Below are 25,630 nucleotides of genomic sequence, written 5' to 3' on the forward strand. Positions count from 1 at the left end.
GATCTTAAGATCGCAATTTTTTACAAAAATTTTTGATCGTTAGATCGTTTGAGATCGAAACATTCTATAGAAAATCGATCTTATATTTACACGTGGCTTAGATCTAAACTGATATCTTTAAAAGATTATTTTAAAATAATTTTTTTGATCTGACAAGATCTGTTTTTAGATCTTTTATTAATTTTTTGATCTGTATCTGATCTGAGCTGATCTTTAGATCAAATCAAATCCAGATCAGAAAATAAATCAAGAAATTTATTTAACAAACAGATCAGGTTAGATCTTAGAAATTGTTTGCAAAACTTATAGATCGAACGATCTGAAAGAGATCACTTTAGATATAAACCACGTGTCAAAAACAAACAATGATCTGATCAGATTTTCAAATCCGTTAAAATAATTTTTGATCTCTTACAATCTAAAGATCAGTTTAAAAAGATCAAGATCAGCTGATCAAATCTTTTTTTTTTATCTCTTGATCAAAATCTTTCCCCATATTTTTATAAATCTGATGAGCTACATGATTTTTTCCAACCCTGCTGCCTATTTTGTCAGATTCCTGACTGACGAGGAAAAATGTGTGTTTGTTAGTTATTATAATAAACTGAGGAGGACGACATACGTGTTTGTGTTACTTTTTTTTTGCAGCAAGCAAGTACAAGGAGAAAGAGAAAGAGAGAGAGTAAATTATGCGCTTAAACCTTGTCATATTCGAGTAAAGCAGTATGAAGTGACATGAACTCGAAAAAAACGGAAAAAAATGTTTGTGTGTGAGCTTATTATTATTTGACGCTGACTAAAGTAAACGAATGGCAAAATTACAATAATTACAAGTTTTTTCCCTCTTTCTAATTCGCTTTAATTGCAAAACTACCTTTTCGTGATAGATTTCATTATTTATAACCGAAAAAAAAATTTGCATTGTCTTTTTTGGTTCAAATAATCTTCGAAGAAAGCAAAAAAAAGTCTTCGTGTCAAATTCTGCAAACAAAACGAGAAACTATGCCAAGAAATTTTCCATAATAATAATAACGAATGGTCGTCTTCGGCACAAGAAAAAGGAAGATAGAATATTGATTTTTGCATTATAATATTATTATTATTTTCATTATTATTATTTTTACAACACAAACATTCACAAGACATAATTCAAGACGAAAAACGCCCCTTTTTTTGCATTACACATCGTAGCTACGTGTCCTATTATTTTTACATAAAACATGAGCCAGCACATTAAAAAATTGATAATTAAACATTATGGTGCTGCTTTCTTGAAAATTCGCTCGAGAAACGAGGAAAATGGGTTAGGTAAACCTCTAGTAAAATACAAGAACGAAAAAAAAAACGGAGAGAAGACAGTTTTTAAGGCTCTACAACAACAACAACGTCGATGCTAATTATAATTGTAAGAGTTTTAAAGTGTGTTGTTATATAACTGCTCTAATACTTCTTCGTCTCCGTTTTTTTCTTTTCGTTCTTGTCTCCTTGAACAACGCAGACAAAAAACGGAATATTGCATAACTCGTTTCTCCGTCGCTTGAAAGAGTTTTGAAATTTTAATGTAAAATAAATTCATTGCAGTGCGAATGCATCGCTATACAAATAATTCAAGTTTAAATAAGCATGATTAATTCAAACAAACTCGAGTTCTCTTTCTCTCTCGCTTGTTACGTTTCACGAGTTTTCCTTAAAATAAAGACTTTGTGTTAATGTAAACTCGACAAAAATTTAAGCAAATGGCGTTTTAATGTTTTTTTTTTTGAAGCACATGTGTTTGTGTGCTTTTGACGTCCAGATCAATAACGTTTTATAAATAAATTGCCCATTAATCTCGACATGACAAAATTCCCCAAAGAATCAAACAACTTTGGAGAAAATTGAATTTTTCATCAAAGTTTTCTTTATTTAATAAGAGGAAATATGTTGAAAGATTTCGTAAGAAAAATGAGAGCGATGATAGAAGTGTATTTTAAACCACGTGACCATTTTATAAAGAAAAATTTTGAATTTTAATCCTGTTTTAAATTTTAATTTTTTTGACCCAATGCGAAATTTGAGTTTTTATCCTTGTACATATTTAAAAAATTTTACCCAGTAGAAATTCTAATTTTTTATTTTCATTTAAATTCTTAAAAATTTAACCACGTGACCATAATTTTTTCTAAATATTTCAATTTTGAACCTATTTTTTTAAATTCAATTTATAACTTTTCAACACTGTAAGTTTTTTAATTTTTTTTTTGCTTAAATTGGGTTTCAATTCAATTTTGAAAAATTTTAACCACGTGACTTTTTAAACCATATGTCATTTAAAAGATACGTTTCAAAAAATATTTTAAAATTTTGTCCCGATACACATTTTAAATTTTTATCCAAGTTTACATTTCAAACTTTATTAGCCCAGTAAATATTAAAAAATTTCCCTTTAATACAAATTTTGAACCACGTGACCATCAGTTTTTATTTAATATTTTAATTTTGAGCTTATTACATATTTTTTAAAAATAATTCCAAATCTTCAACGAAGCAATTTTTAATAATTTTTTGGCCCAGTATGCATTTTTAAATTTTCGTTTTATTTAATATATTTTTAAAAATTTTAACCACGTGACCTTTTGAACCAAAAATGTCTTTTAAAATTTTTATTTTACTAAATATTTTCAAATTTTGTCCCAGTACACATTTTAAATTTTCATCCCAGTTCACATTTCAAACTTTTTAGCCCAGTAAACATTCAAAAATTTCCCTTTAATACAAATTTTGAACCACGTGACCATTAAACGTCAATTCCAGCTCTCTATCACATTTTTTTTCTGTGAAATACGATAAAACCGAGAGATATCAACAAGAAATCGTTTTGTGGCGGAGAAGTCAATACAAACACAATATATCATAAAAATACCTTTTTCCATCTTCTTCTTCTTCATCTTCCTATTCTATCATTTTTTTTTCTCGTTGTTGATTATTTTCTCATATATAAAAAAAAATATCGATGATGTCAGTTGATGATGATGATGCTCAACTTCACACAACAAACAATAATTTTCAGCAACAACTTTTCATTCTGTGTGCAATTATTTTATCGCATTTTTTTCTCTCTCGTCATCAACACCTTTTCCAACATTCGAGGAACATTTAAAGCAATTTTCGCCGCATATCGCACGAGGAAATTTCGAATAAGGAGGTAAACACATTAACAATGGAATGGAATGGAACTTACGCAACAAAACAGAAAACATGACGTCTGTGAGAGGGTGACAAAAACGGAGACAGTGCCGACGACGACGACACAAGTGGCAATAATGTTTAATATAATAATAATGAAAATATAGAAGAAAAAAATCTCGAGTGTGTCTGGTTAGAAACATTATTAAAGTGAAATTTTGGGAAATTTCGTGGGGTAAGAAAATTGATGAAGTGATGAAAAGTACTTGAGAGTTTAAGAGGTTTTCAGGATAAATTGATGAAAAATATTTAGTTTGTTCAATTTCAAATATTTTTTTGGTAAGTAATTTAATTAATTTTTCTCAAAAGTGGCTGAATGGACTTTATAGTTAAAAAATTAAATAAAAACGTAATAAATTTTGATTATCAAAAATATTTTTAATAAAAAATGGGAAAACTCCAATAAAAGTACAATAAAACTTTATGAAAAAAATAAAATAAATTAAGATACAAATCAATCTAAATTGATTCTATTTAAATTTATTTTTTATTTCAAATTTTTTTTAGAGTTTCTCTAAAGTTTTTATTTATTTTTTCGAAATTTAAAAAATATAATATAATTAATTTTTTAAATAAAATTTAATTCATTTAATAATTTTTTTAATAAATTAATTTTTATATAATTTAATTTTTTAAATTTAAAATTTTTTAATAATAAAATTTAATTTTTTTAATTAAAATTTTTTAATAATTAAAAATTTAATTTTTTTAATAATTAAAAATATTTTAAATTTTATAAAAATAGTAAATAATAAAATTTTAATAATTTTTTTAAATTTTTTTTAATTTCTAAAAAAAAATAATTTAATTATTTTTAACCTTTAAATTTGTACTTCATAGTAATTATAATATTAAATTTAAGTTAAATTTTTTATAATTAAATAAAAATAAATTTAAAATAAAAATTTAAAAATTTTTAAAATAATTTTAAATTAATAAAAATAAATAAAAAATTAAATTAAATTTAATAAAAAAATTTAATATTATTCTTTTTACTAATTACGAGAATAAATAATTATTCATTCTAATTAAATATAAAAAAATTGATAAATTATTAAAAAACTCAAAATTTTTAAGTTAAATCTTAAAAATCGAGAAAAATAAAAATATAAATTTGTCATTTTCTCTTTGAAATTTTACTTTCTACTGAATTTATCTTAATAAATATTGCAAATATTAAATTGTCACATTTCAATTGAAATTCAATCACATTTAATTTATCCTCAATTCAATTTAAGCATTGAATTGGAAATTTATTTGATCAAAAATTCATCAAATTTAATTTATCAATCGTTTCAAAATCAAAAATCAATCAAAACTGAGCTCTATAAACCTTATTTCCTTCACACAAGGCAAAAAAAAATTAAAAACTTTTAATTTTAATCTCTAAGCGCAATTTTTTAATCCGATTGCTTGTAAAAGTCCCAAAGAATGCGTCGCATCTACCGCAAAAACCCGGAATAAAAGCGCAAAAAATGTGTTATAAATGTCATATTTTTTTTTGCACAGAGTAATCTTTCATCATCGTCAAGCCAACCTAGTACGAGTGCAGTTCGCAGTTCATGCAAAAACCACATAACTAATATTAAAAGCGATAACCATCAACAACAACAATGCCTCTCTCTCTACTCCTTTCACACACACACACACACATCGTTATAAAATATTAATGTTATGCAGTGTGGTACGAACGACGCACTATACCCGAAGCAGAAGGAAAACGGGAAAAATAAGCATAATTTGATCACGTAAACAAGATGTCATGCTAAGGTGATTAATGCAAATTTTCTACTTCGTGTCTCTATTACCTCGTGTGTCTCCCGTGTACCGTACACATTTCCCAAGAATTAGAATAATAATATCGAGCGTGTAACACTGGAAAATTTCATGCTTATGTAAATCAAACAAGTTATCGCTTCGAATACTCACACAAGTGAGTGTTTAGCGTATTAAGTGGGCAGTTTCTGCCATAAAATGCATTAAAAAGGGGGACACGTGATTAAAATTTGTTAAAACTTTCGAAAAATTGCCAGGAAAATTTATGACTTACTAAAAATGTTACAAAAGCGCGCTTCTTCTGCCATAATTTGTGCAATTTCTGAGCAAAATGTCTGAACAAAACGAAAAGGCATCCAGATAATTTAAATATTTTGTTCACCTTTTACCTCTATCTCAAGGATTTTGATTTTTTGAACAAAAAACGAAGAATATGCAATAAAGCCGTCTGTCTTTGGATCACATTCGGTAAGTAAAGTCTCTCATATAATAATGATACAAAACGAAACGAAAGGAGATGTGATATGATATGATGAGGATATTGGGAAAATCTAACAATAAGTTGTTCCATCATATCGTATAATAATATCACGATTTTGAATTTGTACCGAAACATTACATGTTTTACATAATTTTGCATGTATTGTAGCAGCGAGTATTTGTAAAATGTCGCAAGTTATGAATATGAAATTGTTTCGTCTTTTCCCTTTTTATCATAACATTGTAATAATTTTCCGCAGGTACATGGGAGCCTTGATAGTAGTTGTAGCGCTCTAGTTTTTTGCCTTGTGAAATATTTTTGTCGTCTCGTGAACCGACTTTCGGTAGCGATGCATTGTGGAAATTGTGAAAAAGATACGTTTCGAAATTGAAATTTATTCGTTAAAAATTCAAAAAATTTGAAAAAATCTAAAAAAAATTAAGGAACCCGTAGATTCATTCTATCAGTCAAAGTTATGTCTTAATTATAATCAATATTTATTAATTATTTTGAACTTTTTAATTCATTTAATTTTGAAATATTTTTCGACAAAATTTTATTTTTTTTTTTCACTACAAAAAAGGTATAAAATTTTCTTAAATTCCTTAAAAATTTATCAGGTAAGTTATTAATGAAATTTGACATCTGTCATAGTTTTGGCGCCAAATTTAGTATTTTTAGTTTATTTTATATATTTTTAGCCAAAAACTTATAAAATTTGAAGAAAAATTGAACTATAAAAAATTATCAACTGAAAAATTTCAAAAAAATAATTCAGGTAAGTTTTCTTATGAATTTTGACAGCTGTCATAATTTTGGCGCCAAATTTAGTATTTTTATCTTATTTTATATATTTTTAGCCAAAAACTTATAAAATTTGAAGAAAATTTAAACTATAAAAAATTATCAACTGGAAAGTTTAAAAAAAGTTTATTAAGGTAAGTTTTCTTATGAATTTTGACAGCTGCCATAATTTTGGCGCCAAAATTAGATTTTTATTTTATTTTATATATTTTTAGCCAAAAACTTATAAAATTTGAAGAAAATTTGAATTATAAAAAATTAACAACTGAAAGTTTCAAAAAATTAATTCAGGTAAGTTTTCTTATGAATTTTGACAGCTGTCATAATTTTGGCGCCAAATTTAAAATTTTTATCCCAGAATTTTTTATTTTAAGCGGAACTTTGGTATGAATTTAAGCGATGAATTTTATTTTAGCCAAAAATAAAAACCCGCGATAAAATTTGAAGAAAAAATTGAATCTATTTTTGAAAAAAATAAATAATTATTTTTCTGTACATTTGACATGAAAACACATTTCAAAAATATTTTTAGCCAAAAAATTAATTCAGGTAAGTTTTCTTATGAATTTTGACAGCTGTCATAATTTTGGCGCCAAATTTTATTAACGTTTTTTTATACTTTTAGCATTAAAAAAAAATTTCAAAAAATTAATTCAGGCAATTTTGAATTTGAATCTGTCATAAAATTTTTCTTTTTTCAAAAAAAATTAAAATTTTTCAGAATAAAAAATTGGTAAGTCTATTGAAAGAACATTCGATTGTTCAATTAATTCAAACCAAGCAATTTTTATGGATTTTAAGCCAATATTTTTGACTTAATTAAACTTAATCTAAGACTCATGAAAAAGAAGCTTTAGATTATTCAAAATTATGGTAAGTCGACATTATTAAAACAACCCGAAGAAGGTTATTGAGTTCTTTAACAGTCTTGATGATTTAAATGAGGGGCTTCTAAAGGCCCCGATGGGAGCAAAAAAGATCCATTTGGCGTCGAATTGCAAGAAATAAATCAAAAGTAACGAGTGCAGCAATGACACCTCCAACCCAAGAAAAGAGAAAAAGTCCATTATTCCAATTAATTCAAACCTAGCAAAACTATTAATTTTTAAGAAATTTTGGCATTTTCTTAAAATTTTACGCTCTATGAAAAACGTTCATCAAGACATTCTTAAATTAAAAATTTAAAGACATCGCACTTTTTCTCAAGCACCGAAAAAAAATCTGCGACACAAAATTCATCACAGTACATTTTTGTCTCTAAGGCATGTTGTAATATTATCTGCCATATTTCTCTGTTGGTTTTGTGCATCATCGCATCTCGTCTCATCTCATCTCGTGCACAGAACTTTTCATGATTCAACTTTCAATTTGTATTGAAAAATGAGCGAACAATTGAAGATGCTAACAACGCAGCGCAGTGGGTTATAGCGAAAGAGTCGGGAATAAAAAGAGCATTCACAGGAAAAAATATTATTGAATTATTATTAAAATATGCACACTCAACTCCACACATATCGAAACGATTTTTCGCGGAGACTCGACAAGCGAAGTAATTTGCATTACCTTGTTTATTATTCGATGAATTTGGAGTATGTTGTTGCAACTGTTGCTGAGCTGCTGCTTGCTGTTGGGCAGCGGCAGCAGCTTGATTCAATTGATTTTGCTGTGCGACAGCGACTGCCTGTTGTTGCTGCGCGGCTTGTTGCTGTGCCTGATGCAAAGCTGCTAAAAGGAGAATTTTTTTCGTTCAATTTTTTCGTTCGTATGGGATACGAAAATCACACATCCAACGAACAATGATTATATTATTTTGATGATGATTTAATATTATTTAATGGATGTGCAATTTTTCGTTCGACTTTTTTATTCGATGCTGCCCGGAAAATTTTTCACGTGAACAAATATTACCTTGTTGTGGAGTCGTCTGCGGTTGCGAGTGGGCCGGATGTATAGCTAACAATTTCGTTTCGTGTGGTTTGTGTGGACCAACGGCCAATTGTGGTGCACCTAAAGCCATTGTCGGTGCTGGCATCATAAGTGTTGACATTGCCAACATATCGTTTTATGACAATGATTTTTTTTCTCAATCGAGCGATTTCTTCCGGATTTTTTTTTTGTCGTGTATGAGTTCGAGTTTTATTAATTTATCACTTTTCACTTAATTTTTCGTATGTTGAACTTTTTTTAAAAATTGACCTTGAAACGACCTTTGTAATTTTTTTCTAGAAAAATAATAATTTTTTAATTAATATTTAAAAGAGAAACTTTTTTTCTCCCAAAACTGATGTAAAAGACTCATTTCGATGTTAATCTAGTTTTCAAAAAAAATTCCTAATCTCTTTATTGTTCTATTTTTTAACGTTTTTTCTTAACGACCAGACTTCTTAATGACTTTCAAAGTTTTTTTTTTAATTTGTCAAATGTATGCAAAGCACATCCAATCTATCCATATGTCTTAGATTTCATATAAAAAAATGGGGGAAAACGCACAAAAATGGGATTATTAAGAATATTAAGCAATTCTAAGCTTAAGGAAGTCTGTTTATTTTTTTCCAAAAAAATATATTTAAATATTTAATAATAAAAAAAGGAAAGAAAGTAAAACGCACACAAGGAAGAAAAGTGTGCCGGTGCCGCCTCGTACCTAAAATTTTAACGATTTAATTTTTCCCTTGCGTTTCTTTCTTTGTTTTCTTTTTTTTTATTGTTTTTATTGTAGCGTCGATAGTGTCGTTGCTCAATTTAGAACAGCAAAAAAAGTAAAGAGAGAAAAAAAAGTGGGAAAAAAAACTTTACTTAATCTTTTCCTTTTTCTTTTTTTTATATAAATTTATTTCATACAGCGTTTTTATTATTTTTATGATTATATTTAGCTCGTCATTGAATAAACTTTGGGACGGACTGCAACAATATATCCGTCAACGACGAAAGAATGACGAACAACAAGGATCAAGAATTCAAATGAATTCCATTTTTTTTTATGGAATTGTAAATTTTCTCGTCGCCATTTCGTTCGGAGGTAAAAGTTGCTTAATCAAAAGCAAAAGAAAAAAATAGTTCACTCAACAATGACTCTCATTCCGAGTGTAATTTAATGTAATGCAAAGTGTCTCCTGCCTCGTTATGACAAAAAGTACCAATAAAAAGCAGTAAGTGAACAATGCAAACGCATTAAAAACAGTTTGAATGTTAAAATAAAATCAAATCGTAAAACATGATTTTTGCGAAATGCAGCTGACTGTGGGAGAGAAATGTAGAGTGCATGCCACGTTACTTTTAACAATCAACCACCAGCTGATTGCGAATTGTCGTGAATGTCCTGGATTTAACGCCTTTCTCTCGCACAGTGGTATAGCCAGACAGATGGATTTTAATCCTCTGGTTTAACATTTTTTTTCTCCTCTCTTTTTTTTTTTTGGTTCGTAGTAGTCTCGTAGTTGGTCGTTTTATCAAGATTATTATTTTATTATTACAGTTATTTTTTTAACTGGTCGTTGTTCGACCTTTGGACTAACTTGTGTTATTCTTTTAATGCGGGTCTATAAAAAATTTTTTTAAAGGAAAAAAATTACAGGTGTCAAAATTTTTATTGAAAATTTAATTTTTTGGGTAATAATTTATATTTTAATATTTTTTGTTCAATTTTTCTATTTTTTTTATAGAAGTTTTTACTTGTTTATAAAAAAAATTAAGTTTAATAATATAATTTTAATTAATTTAAAAATTTTATTTCAATTTAATTTAATTTGATAAAAAATTGAATAAAATATAAAATAAACAATTTTAATTATTTTTTTTAATTTTACAACATATAGAAGAAAAAATTATTTTCTTCAATTTTTAAGATTTTTTTAGAAAAAATAATTTCTTAAACATTAAGGAAGAAGAAAAATAAATAATTTTATTTTTTTTTCAATAATATCTTAATATAGAATGAATTTTCATAAATGTAAAATTTTCATAAAATGTAATTTTCCTAAATTTTTAAATTATTAAAATGAATGTATTTTGTGGCATTTTATAGATTTTTGTAGCAAAACACAATTTTAATTAAAAAATTATTTTATTTGATTTCGATTTAATTATAAAAAAAATATTTTTATTTATTATTTTTGTTTTTATTTATTTATTTTTTTTTTTAAATTTATTTTTTTAAACATTAATTAAGAAGTAAAATAAATATTTTTTTTCATTAATAGAATAAATTTTCATAATATATAAGAGAAAATAATTTTTTTAAATTTTTAAATTCAAAATTAAATATTTTCTTAGAAAAATACATTTTTAAAAGTTTTAATTAAAAGATTAATTTTATTTAATTAAAAAAAATTACTTATTTTTTTAAAATTTTTTTCATTTTTATTTAAAAGATATATTTTTTAAAAAAAATTTTAATCTTTTTTTATGAAATATTTATTATAATTTAAATAATAAAAATTTTTCCTTTATTTAGGAAATTAATCCTTTTATTTAAATAAAAATATTAATTTAATAAAAAAAAACACAAATATCAATTATATATATTTTTTTTAATTAATTAAAATAATTTTGCGAATTTAACGTCCTTCATAAATGCTTAAAATTTCTCTATCAGGCTATTATTTATTATGCGAAAATTATTCAGAAAATCATTAAACACGTCATTAAAATTGTTGCTAAAAATAAATTTTTATTGCCTTTGTCTAGCAAACCTTTATTCTCTACGACACAAAAAAAGGTTAAAATACCTAATTTAACGATTTTATTTTATTTCTTTTGATTAAAGAAATACAAGAAAAATTATTTTTCATAGTAATTTCCGGTCACAAGTTCCTTTTCATTTTTTATTTTTTTTTGTCTACTAAAAAAACGAAAAAAAAATTATTTTCACATAAATCTCCCGATAAATTTAAGAACTTTCACTTAATAATCACGTATAAGCAATTTGATAATAAATTTTCCTCGCAAATAAATGAAAAAAAAAACCAAAGAAAAGCGGTCGCAGTGCAAGAAAAATAATAATAACAATCATCTTATCATTCTTCTTTCATCTAAAAATAAAATAAAATAAATATTTCTTCCACATCTTTTCATTTTCCTTCCATTTGATAATTTATTCCACTTTCTACTGTATTATATTATTATTATTAGCTTATTTTTGTTTCATTCGCGTTTTTAACTTGTACTACTCAATCACGATTTTTCTTTTTCGAAGAATTTAAAGAAAAAAAAATCACTCAGACAAATGTAGCTCGAGGAGTGGTTTACCCAATAAAATTAATGAAATAATAACGAAAAAAAACGCGGCAATAATGATCGTCGTAATAAAATTCAGTTCATTTCTTCCTTTTTTGTTCGATTTTCCGTTTTTTTTTTCTGTTATTTAGAATAAATTTACATTCCAGACGAATTAATTTTTTTTTCATCATTTATTTTATTTTTTTTTTTAACAAAAAAACTTCGTCTTTAATAATTTACTTTAAAAAATTTTTTTTTTTATTTTTTATTAAAAATGACAAAAATTCAGCTTTAAAATAAAAATTCAATTCAACAGACGAGGAACTTTTTTTTATTTTTTTAAATATTTTTTTCTCACAAAAAATCTTACGCAAAATATTTTTTTAAATTTTATCTAAAAAAAAATTAAATCTTTGACATTTAAATTCAAAAAAAAAAAAAGTCAACCCAATAAAATAAAAGTTACAAAAAAGCAATAATTGATTGCGTAATAAGAAAAAAAAGTCACAATAAACAATTCAAGACAATTCAGGGCGGCCTTTGAAACAATATATTAGGAGTCTGTCAACCCAAAGGCAATTTTTTCCTCTCTTATTCTTTATTTCGTATTCTATTTGTAATATTTTCTCTACTATTTACTCTTAGGGTTCAAAAGACGACAAGAAAAAAAAAAACGAAATCTTAAAGCAGATGATATCTTTTACATCAGTTTTGTCCTGTTTTTATTTGTAGGTATGTTTATTATTATAATCTTCTTGTATGTACCCGAAAATGATTTTTTTTTCCTTTTTTTCTGTGTTTTTGTATTTTTTTTTATAATAAACCAATTTTCTTCTTAATTTTTTTTTTCTTTTATCAAGATTTCACTTTTTTTTAGCACAATTTATTTTTTTTTTGTTAATTATTTAATTTTATTTTTTTTTTATAAATTTCTCACAAAAATATTTAGTTCCGTTCAAAAAGTTCGTGAGAAGAAAAAAAGGCGTTTTCAACACTTTAAAATATTTTTCTCAATATTTTTTTATTTATTTTTTTCGTATTTCCTGTTTTTTTTATTTTTTTCGTGTGTTTCTTTCCTATATTTTCCGTGTGTAATCAAATCACCACCAAGTTTCGCGTAACCGTTAAGACGAGAAATAAATGCGAGTTGTAAACCAAAGAAACCCTTTGGCGTAATAAACAAAGTCAATTTTAAATAAATTTCGTCAAAAATTGCATAAGAATGTTCGTTTTTTTCGTATTTTTTGTGTTTTTCGAAAAAAAATAAAAATTCGATTTTTCTCGATTTTATTTTAAACGTCTTGTATTTTTTTTGTTGTTATTTTGTAAACTTCAAAATATATATTTTTTATTTTTTTTTTTGTATTATTTATATATTTTTATTTTTTTTGTTGGAGAGATGATGATTTGATACTCTAGAACTAAAATTCGTACTAAACCGTAAGGCGACACAGCTCTAACTGAATCAAACTGTTTCGAAACTTTAGTTAGACAAAAGAAGGAAACACCGAAACTCGCTTACACATTCATTAAACATATTTCCATGTACAACTTTCCACCTCTCCCGGTGTGTACGTACGCGCCACGTACATGGTCTTGGATATGGTTGGTAGCCAAAATGAACAAATAAAAATCCAATGCCAGTTGGAGTGTTTGGCGAGTGAATATTGCAACGAGAGAGAGGCAAAAAGGATGCGCGGACACTTTTGTGTTCATTTTGAACAAATCGCGCTACGTGCGTTCACGAAAATTTATCTAGACCACATTGTACGGAAGGAATTGCTGTGTACACGGGAGCGAAATATCGATAAATGTAGTACACTGTTAAAAGGAGGGGTTGGGAGATTTTCCACGTCGTTCGGGTTGGATTTCCCCATTTTTCTTCCATGCGTCGTTATTTTCTACCAAACGTTTGAAAATTATTGGAAAATGTTTTAAATCCTTTAAAATAATTTTAAAATATTTTTTTAATTTTTTTTAATTAAAAAAATAATTTTTAAATATTTTTTTAATTCTTTTAAAATTATTTAAAAATTATTTTAAATTAAAAAAAATTCATCTTCCATTAAATTTTCGTTATATAACCGCCACATTTAATTTTCCTTTGAAATTCCGAAACTCAACGATTGCAATAACGAATTATCGATTTTTCTCCTCGTTTTTCACCGTTTCTCGTGGAAATATGTTCCGCTTTCACCTGATTTCCATGCATTTTCTTTGATTTTGTGGCAATATTCCGTTTTAAAACGTTTTTTTTTTGTATTATTTGAAAAAAAAATTTTTTTCAATTTGTCTCAATATTGCATGAGATTGCTTTGTGATTGATGAAAAATTTTACAATACCAGACTACGAGCTCTTTTAAAACTTTTATTTTATATTTTTTTTTTTTTTTTAATAAAAAAACAAAAAAAATGAAGAAAAGAAAACAAAGGAATATCAAAACATGATTAGTATAAACATCAACAAAAACAAAAAAAAAAGTCGAAACAATATTTTCGAATATACCTAAACATTTTTTGGCCGTGAGCAAAACGAAACAGAAACACGAAGGAGCGCCATTGTTGATTTTATTATTATTTTCCATACATTTCACTCAAAATAAAAAAGTTTCAGAAATTTTCTTCGTATCATAATTTATGCACAACATTAAATAACAATATTTGTGCCTCGAGTCGCGCACCTAATTTCATGTGATTACACAAGATTCGACGTCAATCTCAGGCTGTTAACATGGAGACGGCAAGTTCTTTCATGTTCTAATAAAAGATAGAGAAGAATAGCGACGAACCCGTCATTTAATGGAAAACTTCATTACGCCGAAATTCGCTGCAAGGCGCAATATTTTGATTGTTTTCCTTTCATTTCGATGCAATTTGGTTTTTTTCTTCCAACAGATCACAGCGGATCACTTCTAGGTCACTACTTTTGTCGGAAATGCATTCAGAGAGAAAAAGAGAGTAGACAAAAAAAAAATGCAATTCTGCCACAACAAGCTTTTTTTTCTATCGCATTCTTTTCCAAATCCAAACAATTTGCCTTTAAGTGAAGCGAGTGTACAATACAAAAAGTTTTTTTTTTTTGTTTTAAAAGGCATTGCACGTGTGAATACAATATTCACGTAAAGCATGTTATCTACGTTTGAATTGCTTTTGAATAGCAATTGCATTTTTTTTTGGTTCTCCACTGTTTCTCCCTCTCTCCATCTGATGATGACGGCAGCGGCGTGTTGTTGCGGAATCATGTAACTTTTGAATCGAACACGTAACGGCAAAAAAAAGAAGGTTAATTGTGTTTCAAGCCTGTCGTCCAGGTTAAGTACATGGCATAGCACCTTTATTTATAATTTAAAATAAAAAAAAAGTTTTGCTTTTTTTGAAAAGTTGGTGCATTAGATTTGGATTTGATGGGAAATTTGCGATATGATGGCATATTTGGGAAAATTTTTGATTTTCAAAGTTTTAAAGCATCTATCAGATTGCTTTCTTATTATTTTTTAGCCCATTTGGGTTAAAAGTTACCAATTTAAGCTTAAAATTGCTCATTTGGGCTAAAAATATACCATTTGGGCTTAATATTGCCCATTTGAGTTTCATATTGCCCCTTTGAGCTTCAAATTACCCATTTGAGCTTCAAATTGCACATTTGAGCTTTAAATTGCTCATGCTATCTTCAAATATTCCCATTTGGGTTTCGGATAGCCCATTTTGATTTCAGATAGCCCATTTGGGCTTCAAATTGCCCATTTGGGTTTAACATTGCCCTTTTAAGCTTAAAATTGCCCATTTGAGCTTAAGAATGCCCATTTGAGCTTAAAATTGCTCATGCTATCTTCAAATATTCCCATTTGGGTTTCAGATAGCCCATTTGGGCTTCAAATTGCCCATTTGAGTTTCATATTGCCCCTTTGAGCTTCATATAGCCCATTTGAGCTTAAAATTGCCCATTATGACTGAAGAATGCCCATTTGAGTTTAAAATTGCCTATTTTAGCTTCAGAATTATTTTTCGCGGGTATAAAACTGCCCTTTTATGCATCACTTGATTTATTTTTGAAATTTTTGTTAATTTTTCAGCAAAAATACGCTTATATTTCATCACTTACGAATTTTTTTATGAACTTTTCATTTTTATTTAGAAATAACTTTACCTCTACCTACAACAATAAAAGAAACTTCAGGTTATATTTCAAACTTTTTCAATTATATTTCACTTTTTTGTCTATAAATAACTTTGCTTTGTTTGTCTGTTTGTTTATAAACGAACAACAAACCATCAAAATTCTCAATCTTCGCTGTTAAAAAATTAAGTAAACGTCACCCAATTTATTATTTTAACCCGAAACGAAAAAAATATTAGTCAACTTTGTGTCAATGTCAAGTCTTGCCACTTTCATAATTTGCTTACTTAAAGAAAAGTGCATGTCTTGCATTAAAATTCTCAACCACAGACGAACCATTTTCTGTTTATAGACGAGTTAAAATCTTCCACATCTTTTAAAAGTCTTTGTTTGTTTGTTTTTGTGTGCATTATTATGCTTCCTAATTTTCTCCTAAAATCTCTTCTTCTTCTTCTCAATTCCTTTGCTGGCTTGTTGTGTTATTGCTGTTGATTGTACAATAATGCCTCAGTAATTATTCAATGCACGTGAAATGTCTTTTACTCCACTTAGGATGTTCTTCTTGAAATTTTGATTAATTTTGAGGTTCTCTCCGTTTCTCTCTATGTGCTTCGCATAACGTGCCACACATATATGGTTAATATCGAGCCAAGACACAAACGATCGGGTTTTAAATTTCCGTCCGAAATTCTAATATAATCAAGAGGCGACACACAAACCCAACAGAGAGGCGTTGAAGTATTATGAAATGCAATTAAAATCAATTTCAAGAATATTTCATGAACAAGCAAGCAAGCAAGCTAGTTAGTCAAAACCCGTTTGGTGCATATGAATGTTTGTTAAGGATACAAATAAACAGAGAAAATTAAAGAAAATGATGATAAAAGCCATAGTGTAGGAAAATTTAAAATGAACGTATGGATTTTTTTTTTGGTTTGTAAAAATTTTAAGTTTCGAATTAGGCTGAAAACTGAATCTAGAGGATTTTTGATCTTTTTAATTAAAAAAAATATTAAAAATTTAACAAAAATCGGTTAAAAAATTTAATGAGTCTAGTAAAATTTTATTTTATAAAAAAATACAAAAATCTAAAAATTAAAAAAAAAATTAATAAAAAATTAAAGTTATTTAATTAGGATTAAAAAAAATATTTATTTAATTATTATTTTTATTTTAATTTATTTATTTATTTTTATTTTAATTTATTTATTATTTTTTTTTTAATTTATTTATTTATTTTTATATAATTATTAATTATATTAATTTATTTTAATTATTAAAAAAATAAAGATTTGAATCAAATATTAAAAAAATATATAGAAATTTTATAAAAAAAATAATATTAGAAAAATAGTTTTTTTTTTAATTTTCCAGAAATTTTTAGTAATTTTTTTTTAATTTTTTTTTTTGTAAATTTTTTTTTTTAATTTTAGGCTTTAGAGAGCTTTAATATCTGAAATTGTTACAAAAAAAAATTGAAGGTCAATTTTAGATGAATTCAATTTCACATCAATTCAAAAATTTATGATGAAAATGTTTAAATTCAATTAATTAATTAATTAAAAAATATATTTTAAAATACTTTAAAATTTAAAAATCAAATTGAAATTAAAAATTTTCTTGATTTTTTACAATAAATTTTACTTTTTAAGTCATAAATTTGTATTAAATAGTAAAAAAACTTTGTAAAAACCCAATTTTTCATACTTAACACTAAAATGTCAAACTGCGCGAAATAAATTTCATCACAAATTCACACATTTTTCCGCATTCATCTTTCGCTTTGACATCCGAGTTCTACTTTGAGCATTGTAACAAAATGAAATTTCGTGAAATAAGAAACGCCGAGAGAGAGAAAAAACAAATAAAAGCTAGAAAAGATACATTATTGAATTACTGTCAGCTATCCATCCATCCATCTAACCAAATTTACAATTTTACACGCGACATCCATCGGAGTCGAGCAAACAGCAGCGGAGTCACAGATAGTAAGCAAACGAGATATCAGCAATAAGTCGCATCTTTTCGCATATCATATTATTATTAGCATCATAAACAACATTGCCAACCGCCACAATGTCACGAAGTGAACAAAAGTCTCCCGTTTGTTGGCGAGAATCCTATCATGCATCCATATATAATAATATATATTTCGCTAAATTGCATTTGTTTTGTGTGTTTCGTCGTTGACGATGACGACGTCGACGATGATGGTGCGGAGCCAGTTACACACGATACACGCGTACATTTAATAACAAATATTTTGTACGTTTTTAATATCTCATGATCAACATCATATACACCCGACAAAAAGGCAGAAAGACCGACAGATCATATATTACAGAATGAAATACGAGATGTGGCATGAGACAACGACAACGACGACGACGACGACGGCCAAACACAAAAACTCTGTTTAATGGTGTTTTTCCGTATCTGCATTAATATTTGTTGTTCCTTTTTATTATTATTATTATTATTATGTATCGCTTTGGAACTTTTTTCGTCATTACACAAAAGTCACCGTACACTCTTTTTTTTTCAATGTGTCACGAGATGCGTCCTTGCTCTTCTTATTCAATTTTTTTTCGCACATGCAGAAACACATTCGAAAAAAAATGCTGCCACACTATTTCATTCTTTTAATAACGTTCCCACAAAATTTATTGCTTTATGGCTTTAACGGACTAGAAATATATTCAATTTGTGTTTCTTTATGCATTTGTCATGTACCTCTATCTCAGTCGTCGTGGTCGTCGTTGACGTTAGTTGTCGTTATCGTTGAAAAGTCGCGCATGAGGTCGAGAAATTTAATTAAAATTTGGGGACCTTTTTGCATATACTACATCTCTATCAATTATTGCTCTCATAATAATAAAAAAAAAAGTAGCGAAAAACTGCATTTCCTTTCGGACTTATTTCTATTCATTTTAATGTTTATGGTTGCTCGCAGGAAAAAAGATGGGTAAGTTTGACAGTAATGGAGCTAAAATGATATAATTACTTTATGAGGTGAGTTTTTAAATTTTAAAAGTTATTTTATTGTTTTTTTTTAATATTTTAACTTTTACCAAAGGATTTTTTTCTAGAAAATATCACAGTTTTATTAATGGAAGGTAAGTTAAAGATATATTCGTTACCTACTTAAATAACTTTTTTAATATTTTCAGAGGAAAATCATCGTAAATGAAATGACAACATATTTTGAAACTTTTACATAAAAAGATCCGAATTAGAATAAATTGATGGAATGCATGATATAGAAGCAACTCAATCCAAACAGGTTCGATGTAACTATGTATTGTTACATGATGATCTCTAGAATGCTATTAAAAAATAATCGAAAATACATATACAACTATTGGATGCAGTATCTTTAAGAATACTTGAACACAAAACTTAAATTGACAGAAGCAAAAATTGACGCAGGAGTCCTCCTGTCCTACGTTTTCGGCTTTATCAGAACAAGAGTATTTCAGGAGAGCTGATATCAAAAAGAAAGACCAATATGGACTTAAATAAGAAAACAAGAATTTAGTCAATATGTTAAGTGAATTGAAATCTTGGAATAATTTAAAAAGAATTTTTAGGAAAAATAAGTTTATTGAGTCCTTCGAAACGATAAGTTGTCTGATGAACTATAAGCTCCATTTAATCAACAGTCTAATCAACTTCCTATCGTCATGATCGTCAATATTGAAATTAATTGAAGTGCAAGGCAGCAAGTATTATAAAAGTTACCCACAGTAACTCTTCACGAGATGGCGGAACTGAAAACTATCCAAAAGTTCCTACAGAAACTCGCCGACAACTTCAATCGCCGACTGGGTTGGCTCAGTAGATGAGTCAAAAATAAACTTTTTATAGAATAAAAAACAGAATAATTTTTCCAACATTTTTTCTATGTTTTTGTCCCATGCCCCATTTTAAAAGCTAAAAATCCAATGGGGAAAAAAAAGTTTAAAATTTCACCAAAATTGACCGTTTTTTAGCCTTTTTCATAATTTTTCAAGAAATTTAAAAAAAAAATTAAAATAATTTCAATTTTCAACAATTACTGTACTGAAAAACGAAATTTGACAAAAAAATTAATTCTCAAAAGTATTTTCAAAAAAAATATTTTTCAAAATTTTTGACAGTTTTTTATGATTTTAACTTGAAATATTCTCTTTTCTTGTTTCAATTTTGTCATTTTGTATGAAAAAGCATATCAAAACTTTTTTTTTTATTTTCCCCCCCCCCATTTTGAAAAAAATGTTTTGGGACAAAAACATCGGAAAAATTTGAAACGGCCTAAAGTATAAAATTAATTTTTCGCTTAAAAAGAAGAGTAACGAATTCAATCGTAACAAAATCGTGTCAAAATTTTATTTTTACTTATCTAATTAATTTAGCGCTAACTAAAGTCAAATTCACCAATTTTTACACCGCAGAGTTGCAACGCAACGACAACGATGATAATAAAGGCAATGAGGTGCCTCTTTTATTGCATCGAAAATTGCAATAAAACCATTATTCTTCAATTTTCTACAATATAAATTTATTTCCTTTTCCTTTACTTTACTACCACTGCCGCTACTTTCTTTCTTTCTTTTTTTTATTTATTTTCTGCATTTTCTTCTTTCATGCATACGGAAAAGTGTGCAACAATAAAATTTTTCCCAAGGATTCATTAACTTTCATAAAAGTCGTAAATTATGCAGCAAAATAGCATTCAGACAACCTCTCAATAAATGGTATAACCCTAAAAAAATATAAAAAAGTAACTAATTGAATAAAATATAAATATTTACTGGTAAAGCGAAAGAGAGCGAGAAATCACGTATAGCGGAGTAATTAAAATTCCGCTATGTAAAAATTCATTTGCAACAGTAACTAATTTATAAAGTGAGTGTGTGCCACTAATAAAATACAAACTAGTGTAAAATTTATTGTGGGCAATAAAATGCTTAAATATCTTCTCCGTATATATGAAAAAGTAACAACAACAAAAATAATATTTAACAAGTAATTTAGTTTCACATGCAAAAATTTAAATTTTATAGAAAAAATCAGAAATTTTCGCGTGATTTCTTCAGTAAAGGACACTCTGCATGCCATGCCATTTTGTCTGACACAATTCCACAGCGAGAGAGAGCCGCCATTAATTGTTATAAGCCTTTTGTTGCAATAATTATAATCATTTTGCATGATATAAATATTGTGTGCACTTTTTGATTTATTTGCATGATGCCGTCTTGAGGCACACAATAAAAAAAAATCAAAGAGCAGAATTCTCGTACATTTAATCATAAGTAGGCAAGAAAGTAACTTTATGGCGTATTAATCCGAGACTTGAAAGGAAATGAATGGAAATTTAAAGAAAAAGTAGCGTGATTTATCGGTTTTTAACATTGTAATGAAGAGACGCCAAAATGTGAAAAATACCGGGCGTGAACACTCAGCGATGACGATATAATGATGATGATGGAAAAAGGCTCAAGGTAACGTTTGTACTTACATTAAATTTGACGATGATGAAGAATAACAGCTCGGAGACGTTTGAAGAAGCACAAATAAAGAACATCGTTTTGTTTTTATAACAAACACAAAGAAATTGCTTCAATTTTCAAATGATGATTATGTGGAAAATTTTTTCTTCGAAAAAGGGCGTATTTATGAGGAAATTAATTTTAAAGAGATTATTATGAAATTATGAATTTTTAAATGATTTTTAAAATGTTTTAAAAAAATTTTTTCCCGCCATTTTAGTGTTTTCCCGCCAATTAATTTGAATTTAATTTTAATTTAATTTTAATTTAAGTTAATATTAATTTAATTTTTATTTAATTTTAATTTTATTTTAATTTAATTTAATTTTATTTTAATTTTTATTTAATTTTAATTTAATTTCAATTTAATTTTAATTTAATTTTAATTTAATTTAATTTAATTTTTATTTAATTTTAATATAAATTCAATTTAATTTTAATTTAATTTTACTTTAAATTTAATTTTTATTTTTTTTTATTTAATTTTAATTTAATTTAATTTAATTTAATTTAATTTTTTTTTTTAAATTTTTATTTAATTTTAATTTAGTTTTAATTTAATTTTTATTTAATTTTAATTTTATTTTAATTTAATTTTTTTTTTAAATTTTAATTTAATTTTAATTTTATTTTTATTTAATTTTCATTTAATTTTATTTAAAATTCTAAGGAATGTTTTTTTTTTAAACATTAAAATTGAGAAAAAAAAATGGTTTAAAATGATTTTTTTTAATTAATAAAAAAAAACGATTTATTTAAAATATCTTTGATTTTTTATAATACCTAATTCAAATATTTTTTTAAAAAATATTTTTAGGAATAATTTTTTATTTTTTAAAGCTTTTTGACACTTTTCTCATATTTATCTACCCTTTTTCATCACCGATTATTTGAAAAGCGCATCCAAACAAACATCTCTCGCAATCGCATCTCATTTATTGCAATTCAAATTTATTTACTTTTCGCTCGCATTTAGACTGCGAGAGACCTTTTGCCGAAAATATTATTTTATTATTATTTACTCGATCGCGTGTAGTAGATTCGTGTACTTAACGAAACATATCTGCACTATAAATAAATTTGTTAGCCAAAATAAATAAAATGCATGGCTGATGATAATAATAATAATAATGTGCCCGATGTCACCAGAAGCAGGCGGCAGGCAGCCACGAAGCTGCTGCTGTTTGGCACAACATTTCTCCTATTTGTTAATAAATTTACCATGAAACGGAGAGAAAACGACTTTTTTTTTTGAATTATATCATGGGAGAGAAATTAATAACTAACTGGCTTGGCAGGCTTTGGTCGCGGACACAAAAGGAGATAAACACTAAATATTTTTTGTCAATAAAAAAAATCTTTTTCTGTGTAGAAAAAAAAAATAAAAATAAATAAATGGATTAGCACTTATGTTTCCTTTCACAGAAACTCGAACACATGGAGATTAAAAAAGTGCAGTGAATAAAAATGTGAACGAAATAAAATTTTTAAGACGAAAAGAGGCTTGTGGATGTCGTTAATCCTCTGCATGCCCGGGATTTTTACACAACAACAAAAAAAAACTCGGACTCAATTGTTTCCCATAAATGCCCAGTTGCAATGGAAACGATGACGTAAACTCGTCATAGAAACGACTGAATGGAGAGCATTTAAGATTTAAGCTTGTTAAAAACCTATTTATTTAAACATGAGGAAGAAATTTCCTTTTTATGACTCAAGTTTAGACATGTAAAAGTTCTTCGTACTGCGGAAATAAACTCCAAAAGTTCGAAGACAAAAAACAGTTCCAGGCAGTTTTCAGTTTTCGGAATAATAATAAGACCTTCTCTTGTGTGAGAGGAAAACGAAAAAAAAAATTACTTCAAAATTATTGTTGCATAATAAATTCGAGTGCGAGAGAAATAAAGTTCGTCATTGTTTATGATAATTGTTGTTTTGTTTAATTTTACAACTACCAAGGCATCTCACGAAGGCAAAAATTGTAGATAAACATAACAATAGAACCATTCATTTAGTAATAAAATTTATTTATTTGTTTGGAATTTTCTAAAAACTATCCTCCGTTGTACTTTGACGCAAACATGCAAATTGTTGTCTAATTCATGCAAGAACGAAAGTTTGAGCAACAAACTTTGCTGCCGAGATGTTTTGTAAGAAAACACGTGTCTTCTTCTTGGGTTGGAAAATAAGTTTTTGGCTGTATTTTGGCGTATTGTAATAAAGGGAAGATTTTTTGAGTGAGAGTTTGATTTTTATTCATTTTGAGTGAGATTTAATTTAATTTAAATAGAATTTAATTTTATTTGGTGAGTATTAAAAATTTAATAATAAAATTTATAATAAATAAAATAATAATGAAATAATAAAATTTTTAATATTAAAATTTAATAAAATTATTTAATTAATTTAATTTAATTTATTTAATTTAATTATTGAATAAAATTATTTTATAAATATTTATTTTAATTATTTTTTTTTTTTTTTTTTTTTTTTTTAATATAAAATGTTTAAATTTTTTTTTACAATTTAATCGTAACTTAGTTAATTATTTAATTTAATTAAAAATATTTTAATTTTAACTTTGTGATTAATTTTTTATTATTTTTGAAAAATATTGGAAATTTTTATATATTTAAAATTTATTTTTTTTATAATTTTATCTCCTCAATTTCTCACAAAAAAATTTTAATTTTTTTTTAAAAATCTTTTAAATTGTCTATTTAAAATTATTTTTTTTTAAATATATAAAAATCAATTTTATTTTGATTAAAAAGATTAAATTTCTAAGAAAAAAACAAAACTTATTCTAAAGTGCTTTAAAAAAAATATTTTATATTGAAATTCTTCATTTTCAAAATATTTTTTTTAGGTTTTAGAGTAATAAATTAATTATTAATTTTTTAAAAACACTTTAATTTTTTTTAATATTTTAAAATTATTTAATTTAATTAAATATGTATTTAAATAATTTTTTAAAATCCTGTAAATTAATTATTTTTTTTTTGCTTAAAAAAATTTAAATTTAAAAAAAATTGTTATTTTAAAAAAAATATTTTAAAATTTTTAGTTTATAAATTTTTTTTTTTTTGAATTAAATTAAATTTCAATTAAATTGGTTTAAAAAAATATTTTTTTAAATTCAAATTTTTTTAATTTTTATCAAATTTTTTGAAAATATAAGGGATTTTAGTTATATGTATTTCCATCTCATTAATTCAAATAAATTTATTTCCATGTCAAAAAATTTAAATCTCTCAATGTTTCATGTCATTTTAAGCCTTTTGTATTAATTGAAAAACTCACCGCTGCCCAATTATCCGCTGCTCCAATTGAAAACAAAAAAAAAACATCATAAATTCTTCATACTCCAGCAGTGCAGTTACTTAATAATTAGTCAGCCAACATATTGGTCGAAGCTTCAATACATTTTTTTTTATATTTTATTTGCTGCATTAAAATTTATCGCAAAAGAGATTTACGCTGCACAGAAAAAAAAACTGCATTTCCAACGAATAGATTACATTTTAATGCCACTCAACAATATTAAATTACGCTGAAATCAATGAGAGAACGAGAGCCAAACAGGCAAAAAAAAAGTGTTAATTTTTAATCGCGGATTAATTTATTATTATATACGCATAAAACCTCCTGTGAATCACCCACTGCTTCATAAATATTTGCTCTGATGTGACACATCTGGATAACATTAAATCCGTGCATAAAATAAAATTAATTCCAAAAGTGATATGACTCGTTTTTTCTCTTTCTCTCGCAATGTTTCATGGCATCATTAAAAAAATACGAGAAAATGTATTTTCCTCAAATCAGCTCTCGAGATACCGAAACATGTCTCTCGCGGCGGTACATGACATCCACAGCAACACAAATGAGGAAGCAAACGAACAAATGTCATACCCACAGACACAGTGAGAGAGGTAGAGAAGGTTTTCCAAGTAAATCATTCATTATTTCATTATTTTGTATTAGGATCTATGTTTTTTTTACCGCATTTCGGAGAAAAAATTTAAAGATGAACATAAAAGAGGTTTGAATAAAAATTAATTAAACCACGTGGTTTGAAAAATGAAATAAATAAAGTCACGTGGTTTAAATAGATCATAAACTTCAAAAAACAAAAAAAAAATATTAAACCACGTGATTTAAAAAATTGCCATGAGACTAAAAAAATTCAATAAACCACGTGGTTAAAAAAATTAATTAAATCATGTGGTTAAAAATTTACCATGAGGTTAGAAAAATTTAAAAAACCACGTGGTTTAAAAAAATAAAGAGTCATGAGTTTTGAAAAGTCAAATAAACCACGTGGTTTGAAAAATGTTTAATAAATCACGTGACTTAAAAACATTTAATAAACCACGCGGTTTATTTAAATTATTTTTAAACCACGTGGTTTGGGTCAATGATGCAAATTTTTTTGGGTCACGTGATTTATAAAATTTTTTCAAACCACGTGGTTTA

At 26.2% G+C, this 25,630-nt stretch overlaps 1 protein-coding gene across 4 annotated transcripts in view; it reads right to left on the reverse strand.

Annotated features, from left to right (window-relative positions):
• The window catches only part of LOC134833739 (cytotoxic granule associated RNA binding protein TIA1), a 186,066-nt gene extending 173,138 nt beyond the window's left edge, over nucleotides 1-12,928 (reverse strand). For 2 of the 4 annotated variants that reach the window (XM_063848171.1, XM_063848168.1), the window contains exons 1-3: nucleotides 12,269-12,928; nucleotides 8,195-8,508; nucleotides 7,850-8,011 (exon numbers count right to left, since the gene is read on the reverse strand). In XM_063848171.1, coding sequence (XP_063704241.1) covers nucleotides 7,850-8,011; nucleotides 8,195-8,342 — 310 coding nt within the window. In that variant the 5' untranslated portion in view covers nucleotides 8,343-8,508; nucleotides 12,269-12,928. The remainder of the gene's footprint in view (nucleotides 1-7,849; nucleotides 8,012-8,194; nucleotides 8,509-12,268) is intronic. The other 2 variants (XM_063848169.1, XM_063848170.1) reach the window with 2 other exon arrangements.
• Nucleotides 12,929-25,630: the final 12,702 nt, after the last annotated feature.

The sequence above is a fragment of the Culicoides brevitarsis genome, chromosome 3 (assembly GCF_036172545.1).
Source record: "Culicoides brevitarsis isolate CSIRO-B50_1 chromosome 3, AGI_CSIRO_Cbre_v1, whole genome shotgun sequence".
NCBI classification, from domain to species: domain Eukaryota; kingdom Metazoa; phylum Arthropoda; class Insecta; order Diptera; family Ceratopogonidae; genus Culicoides; species Culicoides brevitarsis.